Source organism: Cetorhinus maximus, chromosome 11 (assembly GCF_964194155.1).
Source record: "Cetorhinus maximus chromosome 11, sCetMax3.hap1.1, whole genome shotgun sequence".
Taxonomy (NCBI): Eukaryota; Metazoa; Chordata; class Chondrichthyes; order Lamniformes; family Cetorhinidae; genus Cetorhinus; species Cetorhinus maximus.
Genome location: NC_135889.1, coordinates 51,163,831 through 51,186,711, shown reverse-complemented (window position 1 = coordinate 51,186,711; position 22,881 = coordinate 51,163,831). Strand labels below are relative to the sequence as shown.

At 42.6% G+C, this 22,881-nt stretch overlaps 1 protein-coding gene across 2 annotated transcripts; it reads left to right on the top strand.

Annotated features, from left to right (window-relative positions):
- The first annotated feature begins 9,739 nt into the window (after nt 1–9,739).
- dusp19a (dual specificity phosphatase 19a) lies at nt 9,740–19,544 on the top strand. 2 transcript variants are annotated; one of them, XM_078551914.1, is made up of 4 exons: nt 9,747–10,243; nt 11,592–11,638; nt 14,424–14,576; nt 17,860–19,544. In XM_078551914.1, the coding sequence occupies exons 1-4, from the start codon at nt 10,021–10,023 to the stop codon at nt 18,046–18,048; spliced, it is 612 nt and encodes a 203-aa protein (XP_078408040.1). In that variant the 5' UTR covers nt 9,747–10,020; the 3' UTR covers nt 18,049–19,544. The 2 variants fall into 2 exon arrangements, with proteins under 2 accessions (XP_078408041.1, XP_078408040.1); XM_078551915.1 differs by lacking the exon at nt 14,424–14,576 and having other exon boundaries at nt 9,740–10,243.
- The last annotated feature ends 3,337 nt before the right edge of the window (nt 19,545–22,881 follow it).

Genomic DNA, 22,881 nt, shown 5'->3' with positions numbered 1-22,881 from the left:
CACCACCCTCTGCCCCCAGGGGCCTCATCTCCTGGCCCCACCTAGAGCCCATTAGATTTACCTGCCATCTGGCTCCTGGCTTTACTTCGCTAGGACCAGATGCAATTCCACCAGTGCTGGTGGTGCTGTTGGGACCAGAAAGTTGCTGGTCAATCAGAAGGCCTGTATCCAGTCAATCAATGCTCTTCAGACTCCTTAACTAGCTAGAGTGTAGCTGTTCCCAGCAGAGCTGAGCTCCTTGCCGACTTTTTTGATGGTGGGGCACGAAACCCTGCCACACATTAAATGCTACCCTATGACTATATGACTTTTGGGGTCTAATTCATCCCTGACTTTGTTACCTCTGGACTTGACTGTTCCATTGCACTCCTGGCTGAACTCTTGTGTAACTTTGAGCTCATCCAAAACCCTAACACCCCTGGTTCATGTTTATTCCTGCTTAAGCAATATCTTGACTTTAAAATTCTTATCCTTGTTTTCAAATACCTCCAGGGCCTTGTCCCTCCCTATCTCAATATCTCCTCTAACCCTAAAACTCTCCAAGATATACCTTCTCCAATTCTCTCTTGAGCATCTCTGATTTACTCCACCATTGATGGCTATGGCTACAGCTGGCTGTCAGCTCTCTGTACATCCCTTTCCTCCTTTAATATGCTACTTAAAACCTACTTCTTATTGCAAGGGGAATTGAATACAAAAGGGAGGTTATGCTTCAGTTGTACAGGGCACTAGTGAGACTACATCTGGAGTACTGTGTACATTATTGGTCTCCGTATTGAAGGAAAGATGTAAATACGTTAGAAGCAGTTCAGAGAAGGTTTACTCGGCTAATACCAGAAATGGGCGGGTTGTTTTATGAGGAAAAGTTGGACAGGTTAGGCTTGTGTCCATTGGAGTTTAGAAGAGTAAGAGGTGACTTAATTGAAACTTTAAGATCCTTAGGGGTCTTGACAGAGTGGATGTGGAGAGGATGTTTCCTCTTGTGGGAGAATCTGGAACTAGGGGGTAACTGTTTAAAAATAAAGGGTCACTCATTTAATACAGGGGTGAGGAGAATTTCTTTCTCTCAGAGGGTCTTGAGTCTTTGGAACACTCTTCCTCAAAAGGTAATGGCAGCAGGGTGTAATTTTTTTTTTCATTCACGGGATGTGGGCTTCGCTGGCTGGGCCAGCATTTATTGCCCATCCCTAGTTGCCCTTGATAAGGTGGTGGTGAGCTGCCTTCTTGAACCTCTGCAGTCCACGTGGTGTAGGTACACCCACAGTGCTATTTTTTGACAGTGAAGGAACGGTGATATATTTCCAAATCAGGGTAGTGAGTGACTTGGAGGGGAACTTCCAGGTGGTGGTGTTCCCATCTATTTGCTGCCCTTGTCCTTCTAGGTGGTAGTGGTCTTGGGTTTGGAAGGTGCTGTCGAAGGAGCCTTGGTGAATTCCTGCAGTGCATCTTGTAGATGGTACACACTGCTGCTACTGTGTGACTGTGGTGGAGGGAATGAATGTTTGTGAATATGGTGCCAATCAAGTGGGCTGCTTTGTCCTAGATGGTGTCAAGCTTCTTGAGTATTGTGGGACCTGCACTTATCCAGACAAGTGGGAAGTATTCCATCACACTCCTGACTTGTGTCTTGTAGATGGTGGACAGGCTTTGGGGAGTCAGGAGGTGAGTTACTGGTCACAGGATTCCTAGCCTCTATCCTGCTTTTGTAGCCACAGTATTTATATGGCTAGTCCAGTTTAATTTCTGGTCAATGGTAACCCCCAGGATGTTGATGGTGGGGGATTCAGTGGTGGTAATGCCATTGAACATTAAGGGGTGATGGTTGGATTCTCTCTTGTTGGAGATGGTCATTGCCTAACAATTGTGTGGCACGAATGTTTTTTGCTACTTGTCAGCCCAAGCCTGGATATTGTCCAGGTCTTGCTGCATTTGGACATGGACTGCTTCAGTATCTGAGCGGTCGTGAATGGTGCTGAACATTGTGAAATCATCAGCGAACATCCCCACTTCTGACCTTATGATGGAAGGAAGGTCATTGATGAAGCAGCTGAAGATGCCAGGGCCGAGAACACTACCCTGAGGAACTCCTGCAGTGATGTCCTGAAGCTGAGATGACTGACCTCCAACAATCACAACTAACTTCCTTTGTGCAAGATATGACTCCAACCAGTAGAGAGTTTTCCCCCTTATTCCCATTGACACTAGTTTTGCTAGGGCTTCTTGATGTCACACTCAGTTAATTGCTGCCTTGATGTCAAAGGCAGTCACTCTCACCTCACCTCGGGAGTTCAGCTCTTATGTCCATGTTTGAACCAAGGCTGTAAAGAGGTCAGGAGCTGAGTAGATCTTGCAGAACCCAAACTGGGTGTAAGTGAGCAGGTTATTGCTAAGCAACTGCCACTTGATAGCACTATTGATGACCCCTTCCATTACTTTACTGATGACCGAGAGTAGACTGATGGGGCGATAATTGGCTGGGATGGATTTGTCCTGCTTTTTGTGTACAGGACATACCTGGGCAATTTGTTGTAGCTGTAGTGGAACAGCTTGGTTAGGGATGCGGCAAATTCTGGTGCACAAGTCTTCAGTACTATTTCTGGAAAATTGTCAAGGCTCAGAGCCTTTGCAGTATCCAGTCCCTTCAGCCATTTCTTGATATCACGTGGAGTGAATAGAATTGGCTGAAGACTGGCATCTGTGATGCTGTGGACCTCCGGAGGAGGCTGAGATGGATCATCCACTTGGCACTTCTGGCTGAAGATTGTTGCAAGTGCTTCAGCCTTATCTTTTGCACTGATGTGCTTGGCTCCTCCATCATTGAGGATGGGGATATTGTGAATCCTCCTCCTCCAATGAGTTGTTTACTTGTTCGCCACTATTCACGAGTGGATGTGGCAGGACTGCAGAGCTTAGATGTAATCCGTTGGTTGTGGGATCGCTTAGCCCTGTGTATCATTTGCTGCTTATGCTGTTTGGCATGCAAGTAGTCCTGTGTTATAGCTTCAGCAGGTTGACACCTCATTTTTAGGTATGCCTGGTGCTGCTCCTGATATTCCCTCCTGTACTCTTCATTGAACCAGGGTTGATTCCCTGGCTTGGTGCTAATGGTAGAGTGAGAGATATGCCAGGCCGTGAGGCTACTGATAGTGTTCGAGTATAATTCTGCGGCTGCTGATGAGCCACAGTGCCTCATGAACGCCCAATCTTGAGTTGCTAGATCTGTTTGAAATCTATCCCATTTAGCACGGTGGTAGTGCCACACAACATGATGGAGGGTATCCTCAATGTGAAGGTGGGACTTCATCTCCACAACGATTGTGCGGTGGTCACTCCTACTGATACTGTCATGGACAGATGCATCTGCGGCAGGCAGGTTGGTGAGGATGAAGTCAAGTATATTTTTTCCTCTTGTTCGTTCCCTCACCACCTGCCGCAGACCCAGTCTAGCAGCTATGTCATTTAGGATTCGGCCAGCTCGTTCAATACTGGTGCTACCGAGCCACTCTTGGTGATGGCATTGAAGTCCCCCACTCAGAGTATATTCTATGCCCTTGCCACCCTCAGTGCTTCCTCCAAGTGGTGTTCAACATGGAGGAGCACTGATTCATCAGCTGAGGGAGGTACTTGGTAATGAACAAGAAGTTTCCTTGCCCATGTTTGACCTGACACCATGAGACTTCATGGGGTCCAGAGTCTATGTTGAGAACTCCCAGGGCAATTCCCTCCCAACTGTATACCACTGTGCCACCACCTGTGCTGGGTCTGTCCTGCTGGTGGAACGGGACATACCCAGGGTTGGTGATGGTGGTGCCTGGGAATTATCTGTAAGGTATGCTTCCATGAGGATGACTATGTCAGGCTGTTGCTTGATTAGTCTGTGAGACAGCTCTCCCAATTTTGGCACTAGCCCCCAGATGTTAGTAAGGAGGACTTTGCAGGGTCGACAGGGCTGAGTCTGCCGTTGTTTTTTCCAGCACCTAAGTCGATGCCAGGTGGTCCGTTCGGTTTCACTCCTTTTTTGTGACTTTGTAACAGTTTATTACAACTGAGTGGCTTGCTAGGCCATTTCAGAGGGCATTTAAGAGTCAACCACATTGCTGTGGGTCTGGAGTCACATGTAGGCCAGACTAGGTAAGGACGACAGATTTCTTTCCCTAAAGGACATCAATGAACCAGATGGGTTTTTACAACAATCGACAATGGTTTCAAGGTCATCGTTAGGCTTTTAATTCCAGAATTTATTGAATTGGAACCCGGGTCCCTAGAGCACTACCCTGGGACTCTGGATTACTCGTCCAGCGACAGTACCACTGTGCTATTGCCTCCCCCGTGATTGAAAGTAAGTTAAACCATTTTTTACCGTTATGGAGATCATGTGACTGTATAGACCAATCAGCCCTAAGTGCGGGGAATCTTAGGGGCAGTGCTTTTTAGCCTTGGTCTTGGAACAAGCATGTAGTCTCCACTGAAGCCTGTTAATAAAGTTTACTGTTTCTTACATGAAACTTGTCCTGCGCTCTCCAAGTTTATTTTAACTGACGACGAGGTTAAAAAATAGCGCCGACACAGCACCTCACCTAAACCCTCTGTGATCATGCAAAGATTCAAGTTTAATTCTTGAGTAAGAGCCCCCAGTGGGTGGATTGCAATGTGAGTATTTCGATTTTTAGGGAAAGCAAAGAAGTATACTCACCTGCAATGCCTCACTTTGGTAGAATTGACCCATATGACTCACCCGTCGAGGACCAGAGTCAATACAATGAGCGATTAGGGTTCTAGTTTGTAGCCAACGAAATAACGGCGGAGGAGAAAAAGAACACAATTCTCTCGAGTTTCTGTGGGAGTAAAACCTATAACCCAATCCATAGCTTGACGGCTCTGAGCGTGCCAAATTCCAGATCCTTCACTGAGCTAGTTGACATTTGCAGCCTAAACCCCCTGTGGTCATGCAAAGATTCACGTTTAATTCTTGAGTAAGGGCCCCCAGTGGGTGGATTGCAACGTACATTGCGAAGTTAAAATAGTTAACGGAGCACTATGACTTCAGTGATACTATAAACGACATGTTGCCATTCAGTTTGTGGTATAAACGACGACACCATTCAGCACCATTTGCTTGCAGAAGTTGAGATAGACCTGAAGCGCACCATGGAGATAACACTAGCAATGGAGAGTGCAGAGAGGAACTCTTAGACTCTGCAGAGGATGCAACACGGCACCATTTTGCAGCAAGGACGGGAACCCGCCGCCGGGCATGGCGCGAAGGTCAGGGAGGCTACAGTGATGCGGGGCATGGTCCCTGTCACTAGGAAAGCAAAAAGAAATGCTGGTCGCAGCTCACCAGTAACCCAGAAGTTAAAATGTTACCATTATGGGGGAAATCAACACCCAAAGTCTGTAGACTTAAAGAGGCAGAATGCCACGACTGCCACAAAAAAGGGCATGTTGTTAAATTGTGCGGAATTTGATTCAAGGCAGCCATTCAGACAGCAGATCAAGTTAAATGAAATTATAGATTATAATATAGATGAGCCAGAAGTTACTGAAGCTGATGTTTATTCCCTACACAATCTGGAGGCCAGGAAAACTGAACCAATCATTGTTACGCTTCAAGTAAATGGAAAGACTCTGCCAATGGAGGTTGACACAGGAGCATCACCCACAGTGGTGGGAGAAGACATCTTTAAATATCTCAGAGAAGGTACTCAGTCATTGAGTTTGGTGAAAACCGTTGCTCAGTTAAAAACATGTACAGGAGAAGTGATACAGGTGAAAGGCATCACCTCTGTACCTGTATCATACAGGCAACAGAGTTCAGCTGCCAATAATTGTTGTAACTGGAGAAGGACCTAGCCTTCTGGACTGTGAATGGTTGAAGGAAATCAAACTGAATTGCTCAGAAATTTTTCAGGTCAGGACAAGGAGAAATCCTGAGTTGACAAGGGAATATGATGGTGTCTTTTGGAATGAGATAGAAGAACCGAAGGATCTTCACGGGAAGCAAGGATCCCTCAGGTCAGGGCTGATTCCCCAAGTGAATCACGAAAAGAGGCTAAACGAATACAGTGTCACCCTGAAGCAACTGAAGAAACAGTCGGAAGAAACAAACCAACAGTGTTCAATGTTCCAAGAGGAAACCAAAAGATACAAAACAAAAGACAGAAGAACTGAAGAATCAGTTGATTGAGGCAAAAGAGACATTAGAAAGAAAAGTCATGGAACTTTCCAAGGTGCAAATGGGTAACTCAACCACTGTACCGAACCAAGTTATGATTTCACCAGAGAGAAATGTGGCCGACTGTGAAATCAAAATGAAAGATGAGACAAAAGCCTGTGGCAAACACAAGAAGAAAGAACAGAAATCAAGTCTGAAAGACCAATAGGATATGTATCCAGAACCCTTTCTGCAGCTGAGAAAGGATATTCGCAAACTGAAAAAGAGGGCTTATCTATCGTATTTGGGGTAAAGAAGTTCCATTTATATTTACACGGTTGACGCTTCATCTTGGTGTCAGATCACAAACCACTGTTTGGCTTGTTTAGTGAAGATAAGGCAATCCCATCAAAACTTCTGCTAGAATTCAAAGATGGGCTTGCATAAAGCTTGCATATAGCAAATGCAGATGCCCTCTGTCATCTCCCTTTGCCTGATAGTATTACGCATGTACCAGTACCTCAAGAGGTAGTACTTACATTAAATTTCCTGGACTCCTCACCAGTCTGTGCGAGACAGATAAAGAATTGGACGAATCAAGATCCAATTTTAGCAAGAGTCCGTGAACAAGTATTACAAGGATGGTCAGATGCACAAGTTCCTGAAGAATTGAAACCACCCTTTGTACATAGATCCAAACTGAGTTATCAAGGCAGTATCTTATTATGGGGAGCAAGACTTGTAATAGCTGTCCAAGGAAGGAGAACCATTATTAGAACTTCATTGTGCGCATCCTGGTATTTCAAAAATGAAGATGCTCGCACAAAGTTATATCTGGTGGCCAGGTATAGACAGTGATATAGAAAAAATGGTGAAACACTGTTTACAATGCCAGCAATAGCAGAGGTTACCCACTGTATCCGTGGAGTGGCCTGGTTGACCCTGGTTTAGACTACATACAGACTTTGTATGTCCATTTCTAGGTACCATGTTTCTCGTGATTATCAACGCACATTCCAAATGGATGGACGTGTTTGAAGTGAGATCACCTACTTCATCTGCAACCATTGAAAAACTGCACCAGAGTTTCAGTGTTCATGGTTTACCTGAAGTTATCATGTCAGACAATGGCACAACTTTCACTAGCACTGAATTTCAAAGATTTGCGAATCTAATTGGGATTAAACTAGTCAGAACAGCACTGTACCATCCCTAATCTAATGGCTTGGCAGAAAGAGTGGTACAAACCTTTAAAACAGACATGTAAATCTATCAGAGGGAACATTAGAATTGCAAATTTCAAGATTCCTGTTCAGCTATGGCACAACTAATGTGACCACTGGTTTAACACCTTTAGAATTGTTAATGAAGTACCGAGGGGATTTAGAGGGGAAGGTGGAGAGAAACCAGGGGAGTCAGAAAGTATACCACGACATTCACAGTAAAGGTCGAGAGTTTACCATAGGAGAGACAGTTTTCGTATGAAATTGCGCAACTGGACCGAAATAGGTCCCTGATACAATCGTTTCTGAAACAGGACTGTCATCTTATCAGTTAGAAGTGGAAAACAGAATTGTTAGGAAATACACGGATCATCTCAGACGTCGAGAAACACTCCACCAGTTAGTCCATCTGAAATCGAAGTCGCACCTTCGACCCCTGAGGTGCCAGACTGACAAAGAATAGACATACCAGGCGTCTCTGTTGAAGTAAATAATTCTGAACTGCCTTTGTTTAGGGATGTCCCTGAAGCTGCTATTCCTGTGCAAGTTGATTCAGTTGAAGAACCGTCAGTTGTAGAGTTGTGTCAGTCTACCCGAAACTGAAAACCTCCTCAAAGACTAAATTTATAATGGCATGAACTGTACATAATTGAATATAAGATGGGTTCAGATGTTTTGTAAATAAGCAGATAAAACAAAAGTAAAGGGGGAGGAATGTAATGATTGTAAGTTAAACTATTTCTTACTGTTATGGGAAATCATGTGACTGTATAGACCAATCAGTCCTGAGCGTGGGGATCCTTGGGGGCGGAGTTTTTTAGCCTTGGTTGTGGAAGAAGCATGTAGCCTCCTCTGAAGTCTGAAAATAAAGTTTACTGTTTCTACAAGAAACCCATCCTGCACTCTCCAAGTTTATTACACAGGGCCTTTGAATATTTTTAAGGCAGAGCTAAATATATTCTTGATTAACAAGGAATGAAAGGTTATCGGGGGTAGGCGGGAGGTTACAATCAGATTAGGCATGATCTTATTGAATGGTGGATCAGGCTTGAAGGGCTGAGTGGCCTATTCCTGCAGCTAGTTTGTATATTCGTATGTAAACTTTGTGTCTGCCCAATAACTTTTTTTGTGGCTCATTGTCAAATTTTGTTTCAGCTCCTGCAAAGTGCCTTGGGACGTTTTACAACATTAAATGTGCTATATAAACAAAAATTGTTGCCGTTATTCAAGTATTCCTGCTGAACATGGGGACCATTCTGTTCGAAATGGACCAAGTGGTGCCCTCTATCAAAGACCTTATACTGATAGCTTTGCTATCATGGCTATGGCTGACATCTTTGTGAGCACTTGTTGACAGAGGCTTCCAAAACATCACTGCAGTCCCACATTTTGTTCTCTATCAGTGCTGTACCTTTGCTGAGGCGCTGCCCCATGTTAACACCATGAATTACTGCGTGAGTTTAGTGTTGTGCGAGTCAGCTGCTGAGGCATACCATAAGACCATAAGAACATAAGAAAAGTAGACCATTTGGCCCCTCGAGTCTGCCCCGCCATTCAATAAGATCATGGCTGACCTTCTTGTGTTTCGATTTCCACATTCCCATCTAAACCTGATAACCTTCGATTCCCTTGCCTAACAAGAATCTATCTACCTCTGCCCTAAAAATATCCAATGACCCTGCCTCCCCCACCTGATTAGGCTGATAATTCCAAAGTCGCACAACTCTCTGAGAGAAAAAAATTCTCCTCATCTCTGTCCTAATAGGGTGATCCCTAATTTTTAAAAAGTGCCCAAAACAGTACCAAAATCGGAATAGGATTTCTCCTAAAAGCATAGGACCTTATTCACTTAAATTATTCATTGTTTTAAATAGTTCTGATGTGCGTTTATGAATGCCTACGGAGAAGCCTGATCCAATATGTTCAGGGTGTGCACACTGTAGAAGGAGGCCGTTCGGCCCATCATGTTGTGCACTCATTTCCTGCTTGGTTTATGCCCCCATTTAGTGCCTGAAATTAGACTTTTTGTGGTTGAATTTAGGCCATTGCGTTTTAATTGCACTTGATCTCACTGATATAATTTAACTTTCTACAAAATTGAATGCCTTATAAGTTATTTGAATAGATAAGCCTTCTTGAATATATGAGCCGTGTGAAGGGAAAGGGGGTAATGATTGTCCCAGTGAGTTTCCCAATCCCACAAATTACTGATCTAGCCACAATGGGATATGCATCGACATCATCATGCTGGAGTTTTCCAATAAGCTTGCAGCAGCGAATGTATGACACAATGCTAACGCGAAGCATCAAACTGTGATCTTCCGGGTGTAGGTGGCGATACCCCTGGAGTAGTGAGGTTCTGCTTTCATTATGCTGCTCTAATGTTAAAGATGTTGTTGGTGGTTGCACGTTCGATTGTGCTCCAACAAGCATCTTGGAAAGTTAAAAGTAGGCGATTGAATGAGTGGATCAGTCTAAAAGTAGCCTTGAATCCATCAATTCGGCCTGCAGTGGGTTGCAGTGTTGTTTATTTCAACATATTAAAGTCAGACAGTTGACATTTTGCATTTCTGTGCGTTAAACATTTGACTGCATTTCTTTCCCACCGTTTTTATTTTGGCTTGTTTCTGTCATTCAAATGCGATGCATTCACTTGCCGATGAAATCAAGGCTTTCTCAAAGGCTTCGCTCAAGAAACAGAGCACCAGAGTGACAACCATAACCGGGAAAAGACTTATTGAAACACTGAGAGACGCTCGAGTGCAGATAGTGGAAGATGCGCATCAAATGGACGGAGCTTGTGGATATGTCGAGGACACCAGCCTTGATCTGAAAATTGGTGTTGTCAAACCATGGCTTATGCTCGGTGAGCTAAATTTGACTAACATTTGCTGAAGGTTCTGTGGTCTGACTACTGCACCGTTCTTGCAGACTGTAGGATTGCTACCTCTATTTTGATTGTTAAAGGGGGAAAGTAAACTTAATGAAAGTTTTGTTCTTTTTAATAATTTGTCATTCAGTTAAAATACAATAGCAATACTGTCAAGTTATCTAAGAATAAGGATGTTGATCAAAAAAGGTCAAAAATTTCTCCAGCTGCTGCCACATAACACATATGCGACATAACAGGATAGAAAATGCATACACATTACGGAAAGCAGGGTCTCTGTACAGGTATAGACTCTGAACCGGGGGTGCCGTGCTGACATCCCAAACTAATTTATTTTTCACGGTGCCACATAGCTGTGCTTCTTTGTAGTTTATATAAGTACTAAGATAAATGAGGTGTGCACCTGTGGTTGTTTCCATACGTGATTGAGGGGGCCAAAACTGCATCAATAGACTGTTTTGCTTATTATTATTATCTTGCAGTCTGTGATGGAAGGATTTTATTTCCCTTCTTTCAGTGTTCTCCCGTAATCTAAGAACTTGGAGGCCGTACGGTCGCACCTTTGTTCTTCCTATCGGGTCATCTATTTAAAATGATGCTGCACTTTTCACCAATTCGTGCTGTTTATTACACGTACGATCAGAGATTATTATTGTCAGAATTTATCTGATTTATTTTTAGTTTACCACACTTGCCTGAATGAAATAACTGGTGTTATAGTATTTCAACGTGAGAAATAATTTACAGAACAACTTTCGAAGGATCCTGTAGTTTAAGTCCCTTTGTTGGTGTCAGCATTCGGAATGATTTTTCAGTTATTACTCTAAAAGTTTCTTCATTTATACAATTTCATTTAAAAAAATGACTGATTCTTGGTGACCTGTCCTAATGTAAACCAATAATTCTTAGATCATATGAAAATTCAGGACAATCTGCCTTTGGAAATAGTGAGGAGTATTTGTGCCACCCATGGTAGATTCATTATTTTCAACTGGATCTACTTGCAGCTGGTGCACAATGATTTGATTTGTGGATAGACATTCTATCCAGTACTTCATCCTGTTGGTATTAAGTACTTTCAGAGCATAAAATTACAAGGTAGAAGCCCATTCTCCCATCCAGCCCTTTTGGAGTCATGTTACTGTTTAGATCAATTGATCTCCAAAATGTTTCAGAAAGTTGCAGAGGCTAGCTCAAATGTTAGCCTGAATGACTTTATCCAAATTTTGTTCCTGTATGGGTATTGGCATCTTCTGCCCCTCTCCATGATTCCCCAACATTAAGAATATTGCTGATTTTTTTTTTGTATTTAATTTTCTTCCAGCATCTCAAGATGTAGCCCATGATTATGAGAAACTAAAAGATAATAAGGTAATATGAATTACTTCAGATTATTAGATAGCGTTTCAGTTAAAAAAATGTTAAGATTGTCAGCAGCAAAGTGGTTCCACATAACAAGTGTTGTAGGATTGTGCAGGGTGGGTTGCTGTGGGTTAGCAGGGGCTGGTACAGATGTAAAACTGCTGGTGAAATCATTTGGCTTCTCCGCTATATCTTTGAGCAGTCAATGCAATTCAGCACCTGTGATGTCTGCTATTTCAGCCGCAGTTGCTGAATAGCCTGGGGGTCAAGAGGGAATTAAAAGTGTTTGTACCCTCAGTCAAAAAGAGGAAATGCTGTGTTAAATGGATAACCTTGGCTCCTCTAAAGCCTAGTATGTAGAGGTACTGCCTGGTGTAGTATTGTCATACAGACCAGTAGGTCTCGGTTCTGTTATTGATCAATGCTGAGGTTGAGGCGATTTTAGCTGAAGTGGTAGTTCAGGTACTGGAATGGATCTCAGCACTGTTTGACTAAGGAGCTGAAAAATATCCAGGACTCCCACCCCTGACTGCAAATCAGTTACCTCTGCTGAATAGTGACTGTCTGCGACCACTTCCTTATTTCCCATAAATAAAAACACAAAATGCTGGGAATACTCAACAGGTCAGGCAGCACCTCTGGAGGGAGAAACAATGTCTCAGGTCAATGACCTTTCTCTCTATTTCCATTACTATTCAAACTCCCAGCTTACCTCCACCCTTGGCCCCTGGAAAGAAAACTGCCCCAGTTAACTTAACTCCCCCCTCCGCGTCATGAAACTTGTCCTGTTAAACAGCTCTCCAATCTCTGCCATTGACATCTCATCCTTGTCAAGTCACTCACCAGCCCCCACGCTCATTTCTTACTTGTTGCAGCTCTCACCTTTTCACTTTTAAGCTTACACATTTAAACGTGCATCTAGCACAAAATTTGGTTGGACCATGTTTAACACTCCTGCGTTTTCTTTCCATGGTCCAACCCTCCTATTACATCGGAACTATGCTGAAGTGTTAAAAACCCACACCTCCTTTTCTCTATGAAAAATTTGCCTCCTCCAATCCCCTTCCCTATGCAAGAAGGAATCTGGGTTAAAAGGCTTCCAACAGGGAGTCGTTGCATATTGGGGAGGTGGCGTGTTTTCATCATTGTCCTTCCCTGCTTTTCCTCTATGCTATACCTGAGTGGGACTTTCTACACCTACCTCTCCCCGGGCAGCCAGGGCACCTCCTGCAGTGGCATCTCCTCCTGCTTTCACCCAGTCACCTAATTTCCTCGAGGATCCACCCTTGGCCTCGCTCCACCTTGTCTACATGCTGTTCCTCGGTGACAATATCCAGAAGCACAGAGTCAGTTTCCACATGTGTACTGATGACACCCATCCAACATACCCTCTTTTTTTTGTAGCGCGCTGGTGATTTGTTTAATTGCATAGACCCTTGAAAATATCTTACATGGCTGTTCATGCAAGGTAACCTAAAAGAGTCAACTTGTACGTAGATTGTGCAGAAACTTTCAGGTTCCTGCATGACCACATGGCCATGCAGCTTAAGGGAGCATTACGCCTGCCTCTATCTTTCCACCACTTCCCTAGACTGCATGGACATCTCTGGGCTGTCAGGCAGCTTGTCCTACATTAAGTCGCGCATAAGCCAAATTTCCCTAAGTTGAATATTGGGAAGCCTAGAGAAATTGCTTTCAGCCTCTGCCAAAAACTGCATCTTAATATCAACTCCAGCTTTGGCTGCCCGCTCCAGCTGAATTTGACTACATCCAATCTTGTCATTCCCTTCATTCCCCTCCCTGGCCTTGCCATACCATCCATCTACAACCTTCTCCAACCTTGCATCCTGGACCTCTTGTTTTCTTTAGTTCCTTGAATCTTGTTTGCTGTTCTTTCTCTCTTCCTCCTCCTGTTCTACCTTCAGGGGCAGAAACTTTGGGAAGATGTGATAGAGTGGTGCTGTCACTGGACTAGTAATTCAGAGGCCTAGACTAATGCTCTGGGAACATGGGTTCAAATCCCATCATGGCAGCTGGTGGAATTTAGAATTCAATTTTAAAAAATCTGGAATTGAAAGCTAGCCTCAGTAATGGTAACCATGAAACTATCATTAATTATTGTAAAAACTCATCTGGTTCACTGAAGTCCTTTAGGGAAGGAAACCTGACATCCTTACCTGCTCTGGCCTACATGTGGCTCCAGATCCACAGTAATGTGGTTGACTCTTAACTGCCTCTGAAATGGCCTCACAAGCCAGTCAGTTCAAGGGCAATTAGGGATGGGCAACAAATGCTGGCCTTGCCAGCGGTGCCCACATCCCATGAAAGAATAAATAAAACTACAGCTGCCCTAGCTCTACTACTTCTAAAACATTCTCAAAATGTTTACCTTCGGTCAAGCTTTTGGCCATTCCTTCTAAACCTTCCATAAAGACTCGATGCCTGCTTCCTTTTGTTCTGAAACACTTTGAGATGCTTTTCTACATGAATTGTACTATACAAATGGTGTTACTACCCATGGACATGTTCTCTTTCATGATTTCCTACACTGCAAGTACCTGATCACATTGTATGTAAGTAGTTCCGAGGCACTTTCCCTCACTGAGGAAGAAAAAAGTCAGAGGCCGAGTTGATCTGTGTGAGTTACGTGCATCTGTTGTGATCAGCCAAAGCACAGTATGGACACAGCACTTGAACCAGTTTGCCTTTTCCATAGAGAATTGTTATAGATAGAATTTAAATGTGAATCGGACAGTTTTGTGCCAATTAGTTCTAACTGCTTTTCTCTCTCAAGATTTCACACATCTTGAATGTAGGCTATGGAGTAGAAAGTGCCTTTCCATGTGAATTCATTTATAAAAGCATTTTAATACTGGACCTCCCTGAGACTTCTATCACCTCATACTTCCACGAATGCTTTGAATTTATTGACCAAGCAAAGGCACAGGTGAGAAGTGCAAGTAATACAGAGACAATATTAATTCCTTGTCATTAGAACATGTTTAAAGAACGTTTGAGATAAAAGAAATTGGGTGACCTATTAATAAAATATACAAATATTTTAAATTGTTGATGTGTTTGCAATGAATAATTTATTCCTTTTTCCACTGAACTAGACTTAGTTTTCCTTTGACAAAGGAATGTATACGGGAAGAAACTGACTCCACACATACATAGTAGTGAACAACTGTTTTTTATTATTTATTACTGAAGACCACACGAAAGACTATTCCAGTAATAGCCATTGCTCTTTTATACAATGACCTCGTCACCTTTAGACATCATGACTGGCAGTATGAAACTGCTCGGAACGAGTTTGATCATTCAGATTCAAAATTACTGGAGCAGTTTAAAAACCTTCATTAGAAGTTAAATATGATGGCCACTCTGCAGTGGCTACACTGGAGTTAGAAATTTTAAAAAACAAGCAATTGCAAAAATCACTACAGATACCCAGAATGTCCACATAATATGATGATTGTACTTCATTTAATAGGATGCAAATACCCATTAGTAGTAAATATAAAACAACAGCAGAAAATGCTGGAAAAACTCAGCAGGTCTAACAGCATCTGTGGAGAGAAAAACAGAGCGAATGTTTCGAGTCCGTATGACTTTTCTTCAGAGCTTTTATCAGCAGTAAATATAAATTCTGCAGTGACAAACTGACCAAGGCTAGTGTAAATGTAACATTTTGTTTTTCATTTAAACTAGTGAACGTCCTGTGGCATTTGTTGCTCACTCACATATCTGAATCTATCATGATTGTGTTATTCTGTGTGTGTCTACCCACTGCACTGTTTCCCTGTCTCTTTCCATTCTGCTTCCATCTGGTTTTCTCTTGCTCTCTTTTCCATTCTGTCTGATATTCTGCTTGTCTGTTTTTTTGTGTGTATGGGATATTGGGTGGTGTGACAGGGAAGTGAGCAGGGCTGCAGGTGATATTTTTTATTAACAGGTGTAGTGCGTTGGTTGGGTATGGAAGCACATTGAGGATGGACGTAGGGCACATTTTCAAGTGGGCACCAGTCAAGAGAGGGATGTAGCCAGGCTACAGGGCTGTGGATTATGGGTGGAGTGGGGCAGGAATTGGGTAAAGCTATGGTTGCATTAACTGCCTTGCATTAACTGGTAGCAGGGTGAGTATTGAACTGCTGATGATGATAGGTAGGTACAGGAACTGTTGACAAAATTTGCAGCTCGGCCTTTGGGTTATGGATTTGGGAGAGGATCCAGACAGGGTTGTAGTAAATCCTGAAGGAAAGAGACCTTGTCAGGTCACTGGATGGTACTAGAAAACAGTGTGAGGAACTGTAAGCAGTTTGTTGTACACCTGTTTCCTTCCTTTCTCCAATGACTTCTCTTTCCTTCCTTCCATGGCTCCTGCATTGTCCCCCTCCTGAGACACCTGTGTTGCCTTTCCTTGCAGTCACTCCACACTTCTTCCAATTCTGCTCCATTTCTCTTCACCCCCGCCATCCTCCCCACTGATATCTTCATTGACTGCTTTCCCTTGACCAACCCTAACACTCCCATTGCCTCCAGTAATACCTTCTGACCACTGAAATTCCCTTTTTGCCATCCCCTTGCATTCCCCTCTGCTCCCTTGCATCCCTGAACACTTTCCTTTGGTATCTTCTATTCCTGTTTACATTTTATTTCCTCCCCTCCTCTCAAAATCCATCTTGTAACATCCCACTCCTCATGCCCAAAGATGTTCCCTTCATCGTAATGCCCTCCTTATACCTCCTATTAGCCTGACTTGAATGTTTTATAAAACAAAATGCGAAACATATATTGCTAGAATAACCAATCTGTTGCTGGGCTCTGGAACGGGCAGCATTGATTAGACTGTAGCCTTTAAAACAGTCTAAAGTGAGTTGGATCATGACTGGGAGGAGGTGAAGGGGACAATGCAGCACGTGACAATAATCACCAAGTTGCAAAGTAGTGGAGAATGGGCCAGAGGGTGATGCATAGAGGCAGAGATGTGGCAAGAAATTTCAAACTTGGCTATGGTTGGAGTGGAGAGTGCAGTTAGTAGACACCAGAAGCTGTCAAATGACAGAAAAGCAGCCTCAGCCAGTGAGGATGTATGCTGGGCAGGGAAAGGCCCCAAAGATTGCTGGATATCTCGAAGGAGCCTGTGAGATAGTGAGCAGTTGAAAACATGCTGGGAGTAGACAAAAACAAGGTTGGGGGAGATCAGTGCTAAAGGATGCTGCATGGTAGGAAGCAGCTAAGGCAAAGGGGAGGCTGATGAAGACCAGGGAAGAAGCCATAAGATGGAAACGGACCACGACCTGGAGAAACTTTTGTTCTGGGAAGCACCACCCACTATAAACCTGGTTGGGTCTGCTTAAAGTAATCTTATTTTGGAAACAGGCCGAAAGCAGAGGAGTGCCCCCCATTTCTTCGCCCCACCACCCATCCTCAGTCCCATTCCTCATTCTGGGCTGGATTCAAATCCAGGTGACAGGAGTGTTCAAATCGGCATTCATGCTACTCCATTGCTCTTTTGAAATGACAAATTTAGATTTATTTTTGTTTACTTTGCCTTTTAATTTTCAGTTAATTTTGGCACAATGGTGCTTGTGGTACAAATGTTTTATATATTAACCTAGAAAACAAATATTATTTGTGGACACAAATGTCAAATAGAAATAGAGGACACAAATCTATAAGTATTATCCACTCCAAGGATCCTAGAGGTGTGCTTTGGAATGATAGATTTAAACATCAAAAAATAAACCCAAAGGCCCAAAATCTGAGCACAAAGCAATTAGAAGCTCCTTTCTTTTTAGTGGGTTGATGTGAGGCTATCAAATGACAGTATTTCATGATTAAATTATATAAGTTGATGGACAGCATCAATAATTAATTGAATAACACATACAGAGGAATATCATAGCTTCAATATATTTTATGATGTTCAGAAGTAAAGATTTTTAATTATTCCTTTTTCATTGAGTTATTCGCTGTAGAATAAATATCCTTTGCATCCTTTAAAATCATACACAATTTAGGAAAATTTATTTTGAAGATGCTAGATATCATTGGCATTGCTTGAAAACTGAACATTTACTGTATTTTTTTTATTTTATAGAAGTATATTTATAAATATATATTTTATTGTAAAAAGTTTGCTTCTGTCCTTGTAGAATTAAGAATGAATTGACCATTTTTAAACACTTTTATCTTTGTCTTGTTTTTCATGTTTCCTTTTCAAGAATGGGATTGTGCTAGTTCACTGCAATGCTGGAGTGTCGCGTTCTGCATCTATCGCCATAGGTTATCTCATGTGGGAAAATGGACTTAGTTTTAAAGATGCTTTCTCAATTGTGAAGAATGCAAGGCAGACTATTAACCCTAATCCTGGCTTTATGGAGCAACTGAGGAACTACCAGCCAAAGAAATGAATAAAGTAAAATGGGCCTGAATACAGAGAACTGATAACTTTACGGATACTATGTACCTTCAGTAGGAAAGCTATGGTGAATTATACATTTTTAATTTGTTGATTATCCAGTTTTTATTCCTGATTGGTAATATGTTCAATACTATCATATGCATAAAAAGTGAATATTAGTAGCGGTATTTGCATTAATGGGATGCTAATTTGGATGCTGCTCATTTGCAACCAGTGAAAATCTAATCGACTACAAGGAAGTTGTGCTCTTTTGTAAACTGTGTCCTAACCATGAGGCTGTAGATATATTTATTGATGTAGATCAAACATGTTCTAGGATTTTTTTTTGTGCATGCAGTGGTTTGTATTAGTTAATTTTGGATTACTATAACTTAAAACAAAAACTTTCTAGCTGTAAGGCAGTGTTTATATGTTGTGTAATACTTTGGACATTACATATTCTGATATGGAACTATTGCAAAGGACATTACATTGAAGAAAAACAAACATAATGGCCTGGATTTTCAGACTTGGGATGACTCAACAGTCCTTTAAAAATGGTGGCTGGGACCTGATTCTGGGATTCCCTAGCCACTTCCCGGGGTTTCTGGAGTGCCTTTTAGGGTTGCGGGGTGGTTCGGGTTGTAACCTGCACCCTGCACTCCCTACCTGCCTGGGAATGGATAGACATGTCCTAGTCCTCCACAATTTTCATGGAATCGGGCCAGGTTTTCAATGAGTCGTGGTTGACAGCACCTCAGAGATGCATGTTTAATAGTCTGCATGAGAGGACCTTTTAAAAGGTTAATGCAGAAGATCCTCCTCAATCCCCCATGCAGAGGTATGCCTTGCCACCCACCCTATGTACCCCATCATGTCACCCATGCCAAAGTGCGTCCCCAAACAACCCCTATGGCCCCTCATGCCCCCTATCCCAAGCGACGTCACATCCACATCCATTCACCCACTATACAATGTAGAGAACAAATGAACCCTATAGTGACAGTAGGATGTGTAAAAATAGCTTTAAAAAAGTCATTCATTGATAACATCACTTTCTTATAAAAATACTCATTTTCACTATAGCCCAATAAAGGCGTCAATCATCCAGATCCTTTACAGTTTTAATGGCTGAAACTGTAAGCACTTGAAACCTCTTTATCTTGGGTAAATAAACATTGTGAAATTGACAGCAGAGATCAGAGAGCTAGAGCTGCCAATCAAACAATGTTTTCTCTGGAGCTCAGGTGTTTCATCAGGCTAATGGATTTCTGGGCTCTCAGCCAATCTCATTTTCTATTATTGGCTGAGAGTCCAGATATTCATTTGAGTACTAAAACACCTTAATTGACACTTTTATAGGCTGTAATAAAAGCTATTTTTATGAATTAATTTTTAAAGCTTTTTTTACACATCCTACTGTCACTATAGAGTTCATTGGTTCTATACACTGCATACTGGGCGAATGGGGATGGAAGTGCCATAGCCTGGCATGGGGGCATAAGGAACCATGGGGGTTGTTTGGGAGGGGGGGGCATACCTTGCATGGGGGCATGAAGGGCTGTAGGGGGTGGGAGGAATACCTTGACATGTGAGGCATGAGGGGCCATAGTGGTTGTTTGAGGGGAATACATTGGCATGGGGTGCCTGAGGGGCCATAGGGGGTGGGTGAGGGGGCATGAGGTGGCATAGATGGGGCATGGGTAGTGGGTGTGAGGGGTGGGGGCTAGAGGGCCTTATTTTCTTAATTATAACTGGGACAAAGTCACACAGCACTGAGGCGAGCCTTTTAAACTGCCCAGCTCCGCACCCAGCAGCTCCTGTGGCTGCCACCAAATTTTTTTTCCTGGGTTGGCTGGTCCAACCCCTGCACCACCCCCACCCCACCTCACAATCAAAATCCCATCCTTGTGGGCACTTTCTCCTGAGGTGAGAAGGCTGAGCCGAGAATTTTACTGACTCCCACGAGCCGCCTCGAGGATGAAAATCCAGGCCAATGTATCAAATGTTGTTAATATTTAAGAAATTGTATAATATCAGTTGTACAGTAGAAATGGCTAAAAAGCCTAAATGCTGTGCAGAAGCTCTGATGCAGGAATATCTGCTCAGATTGCTTCTGCCATTAGAATCAGTATGTACAATGGAATCCTGCCTTAAAATCGTGTCCTTTATTTATTTCCGCATTTTTTTAAAAAATAAGTTGATCATACAATATATTTCCAATTGGATTCTTAATTTGCTTCCAGGGATCTTCTCATATACAAGTACCTGTATCATTTTAAATGGATATGAAAAGACAGACATGCTCCAAAAGCACTCGAACTTCATTCTCTTCACGAGTATAGCTTGGAGCATTATGATTAAAAACGTATTAAAATGTAGTGAAATGATGTGTGTATAACTAATAAAATGGCTACTTGGTTTCATTTGCCCTTTCCTGCAACAATAGTTTGCTTTTTTTTAAACGGAATATACTAATCATCTAATTGCTCATCTTTTTTGGAGGTTTTTACATGGTTCTCGCTTTTGGCAACAAATCTGTTCATTTTGGATCAGTTTAAATTGAGAATTTCAGCAAACTATGAATACTAAGGCAAGCTACTTTAGATTCAAATATCATTGTCCTGTATGAGTGCGTTGTTAAAACAGACTGCCACGTGAGCTGACAATTATGGTACATAAACCTTTAAAGCTACTATTAATCTTGAAACATATTTACTATGTTTAACACCGTCTGGTGCATATACTGTAACATCATACATATTTTAGGCCCTCTAAATATGTCTGCTGCTATAGGTTGCATCAGGTATTCTAGGAGCACAATTGTATCTATACTGAGCGATTTGGACTTCTAAATGTATAGAACCACATCAAGAAAAGCCTGATAGTTCAAACAGAAACCAACAAACTTTGTAGTTTTACATGCAATTGCTCAATTAAATATGCACAATAATTTATTTGAGAGATACTTCATTCACAATTAAAATTTTGGCTTTGTAAATAATAGTCATTGGAAACATTAAGGGCTGAATTTAATGGCCACGGTGATGGCCCTGTCCATTGGTTGGAAAGCTGGTGACAGCCCTGCTGTGACCATTTCTGTGAGCCCTGATAGGATTAAATGTCTATCGGGCAGTTAACTGCCTGCCAGCAGGGATTCTACGTCTTTAAAAGCAAAGATCCCACCTCTAAGAGCTGCTGGCTAATCAGAGGACCAATTGCTCTTCAGTCCTATCAGTGCTGCCAGGAACGGTGGCTACTGTTGGGAATGCAGCAGGCCCGGGAGTAGCAGCCATAAAGGAGGCCTCAGAAGACAGGTGAGTGGAGTGGGCTTGGTGGAGCCAGTCAGGCAGGCCCCTGCAAAGGAGGATGGGGAAGTGGTTGTTATTGAAGGTGGAGAGGGCTTGTTAAGCAGGGGGTGGCCCTTGTGAGGCACAGGGTCTTCGATCAGGAGAGTGGCCCCCCTGAGCCTGCAGGGATCCTGGCAGTCTTCCCAAATGGTGTAAGGCCTCCCCCCACACCCACTGCTGTTAGAATACCAGGGTGGCAGGATGAGGCCATTAAATTGCCACTTAAGGGCCTTAGTTGACCTCTAGGCAGGAAGGCTGTCCTTGACTTTTCCCGCTCCTAACATAATCGGGGAGAGTTGGGAAGGTGACAGGCTCTCCACCTCGTGTCATTCCATCCAGCTCCTGGGGTGGGTGGAACTAAATTCTGGTCTGCAAAGGCAGTTCAGCCATCTAAGCATCAATGTTATAGATTCTTAACTACAACCTGGTGCACAGTGTCCTACAGGAAAGAAATGTTAAGAGTGAACTGAGTCTTATTTATGATGAGGAATTAAACTGAGGCTGATTGGAAAATGTTTTGAATGAAAACAGGCCTCTATACGTTTGATATAGAATACAAATTGTTAAAGAAATACAAAGTAGTTTAACTTGGAATATTATTTTGCAGCAAACCTACATAAACAGTACAATAATATTTACTGCCAGATATGAGATTATTTTACTATTCTTTAACCTTCTAAATGCCAGATCTATCTGAAACTGCATCAAGGAAAACATAAACTACCGTAAATAATCAGCACATCTTGCAGCATCTGCTGTGAGAGAAACATAATTAACATTTCAGGTTATTTCAGATTTCCAGTATTTTGCTCTTGTGACATTTCAAATCGAAGATTTCTGGTCATCGACCTGAAACGTTAACTCTGATTCTCCATGGATGCTGCCAAACCTGCTGAGTATTTCTAGAATTTTCTGTTTTTATTTCAGATCGCCAGCAATATTCTGCTTTTAAATTAGTGACGCTACAGCACTTGTGTTATTGAGTCATCCTGTTGATTTTAAGCCTATTGCTGGAGCAGTCAGTTTTGTTGCATTACAAATTCCTCGTTTTCGTTTCAGTTTTTATTCATCAAAAATACCAAGGTCGGAATCGTCTGGTCCTGTTGGCATCTAGCTTCATGGCGAGCGTGAGCGGACATTATGGCGTGAAGGGCAAAAAACAGTTTCAAGCCATCGTGAAACCATTTTGCGAGTGTCTGCTCCGCACGTCAATGGCCGGCCGCGTTTCCTGCCATCCAATGTCGGCACCTTCGTTTTAATGCATTTGCATCTCATTATTGTGTCCTTACGCCAAAATCATCCCCCCATGTTGTATTGACTTCAGAATGGCGTGCTTCATGACTGCCTTTAAAAGGCGTGCACCTGGTGACCTGAAATTCAAGGGGAACTCAGAGGTGAGTGCAAACAACCTTGTGCTTGCGAGCATCACTCTAAGGACGTCAAGGAAGAGGCACTGTGCATTCGGGGTGGGAGGAGGGCACAGGCAATCGCTT

Excerpts from the sequence above, each read along its gene's own strand:
- dusp19a (XM_078551914.1), top strand. The coding sequence starts at position 10,021 with ATGCATTCACTTGCCGATGAAATCAAGGCTTTCTCAAAGGCTTCGCTC. Across the intron at positions 10,244-11,591 it reads CAAACCATGGCTTATGCTCG|CATCTCAAGATGTAGCCCAT; the intron begins GTGAGCTAAATT and ends ATTTTCTTCCAG. Across the intron at positions 14,577-17,859 it reads TTGACCAAGCAAAGGCACAG|AATGGGATTGTGCTAGTTCA; the intron begins GTGAGAAGTGCA and ends TTCCTTTTCAAG.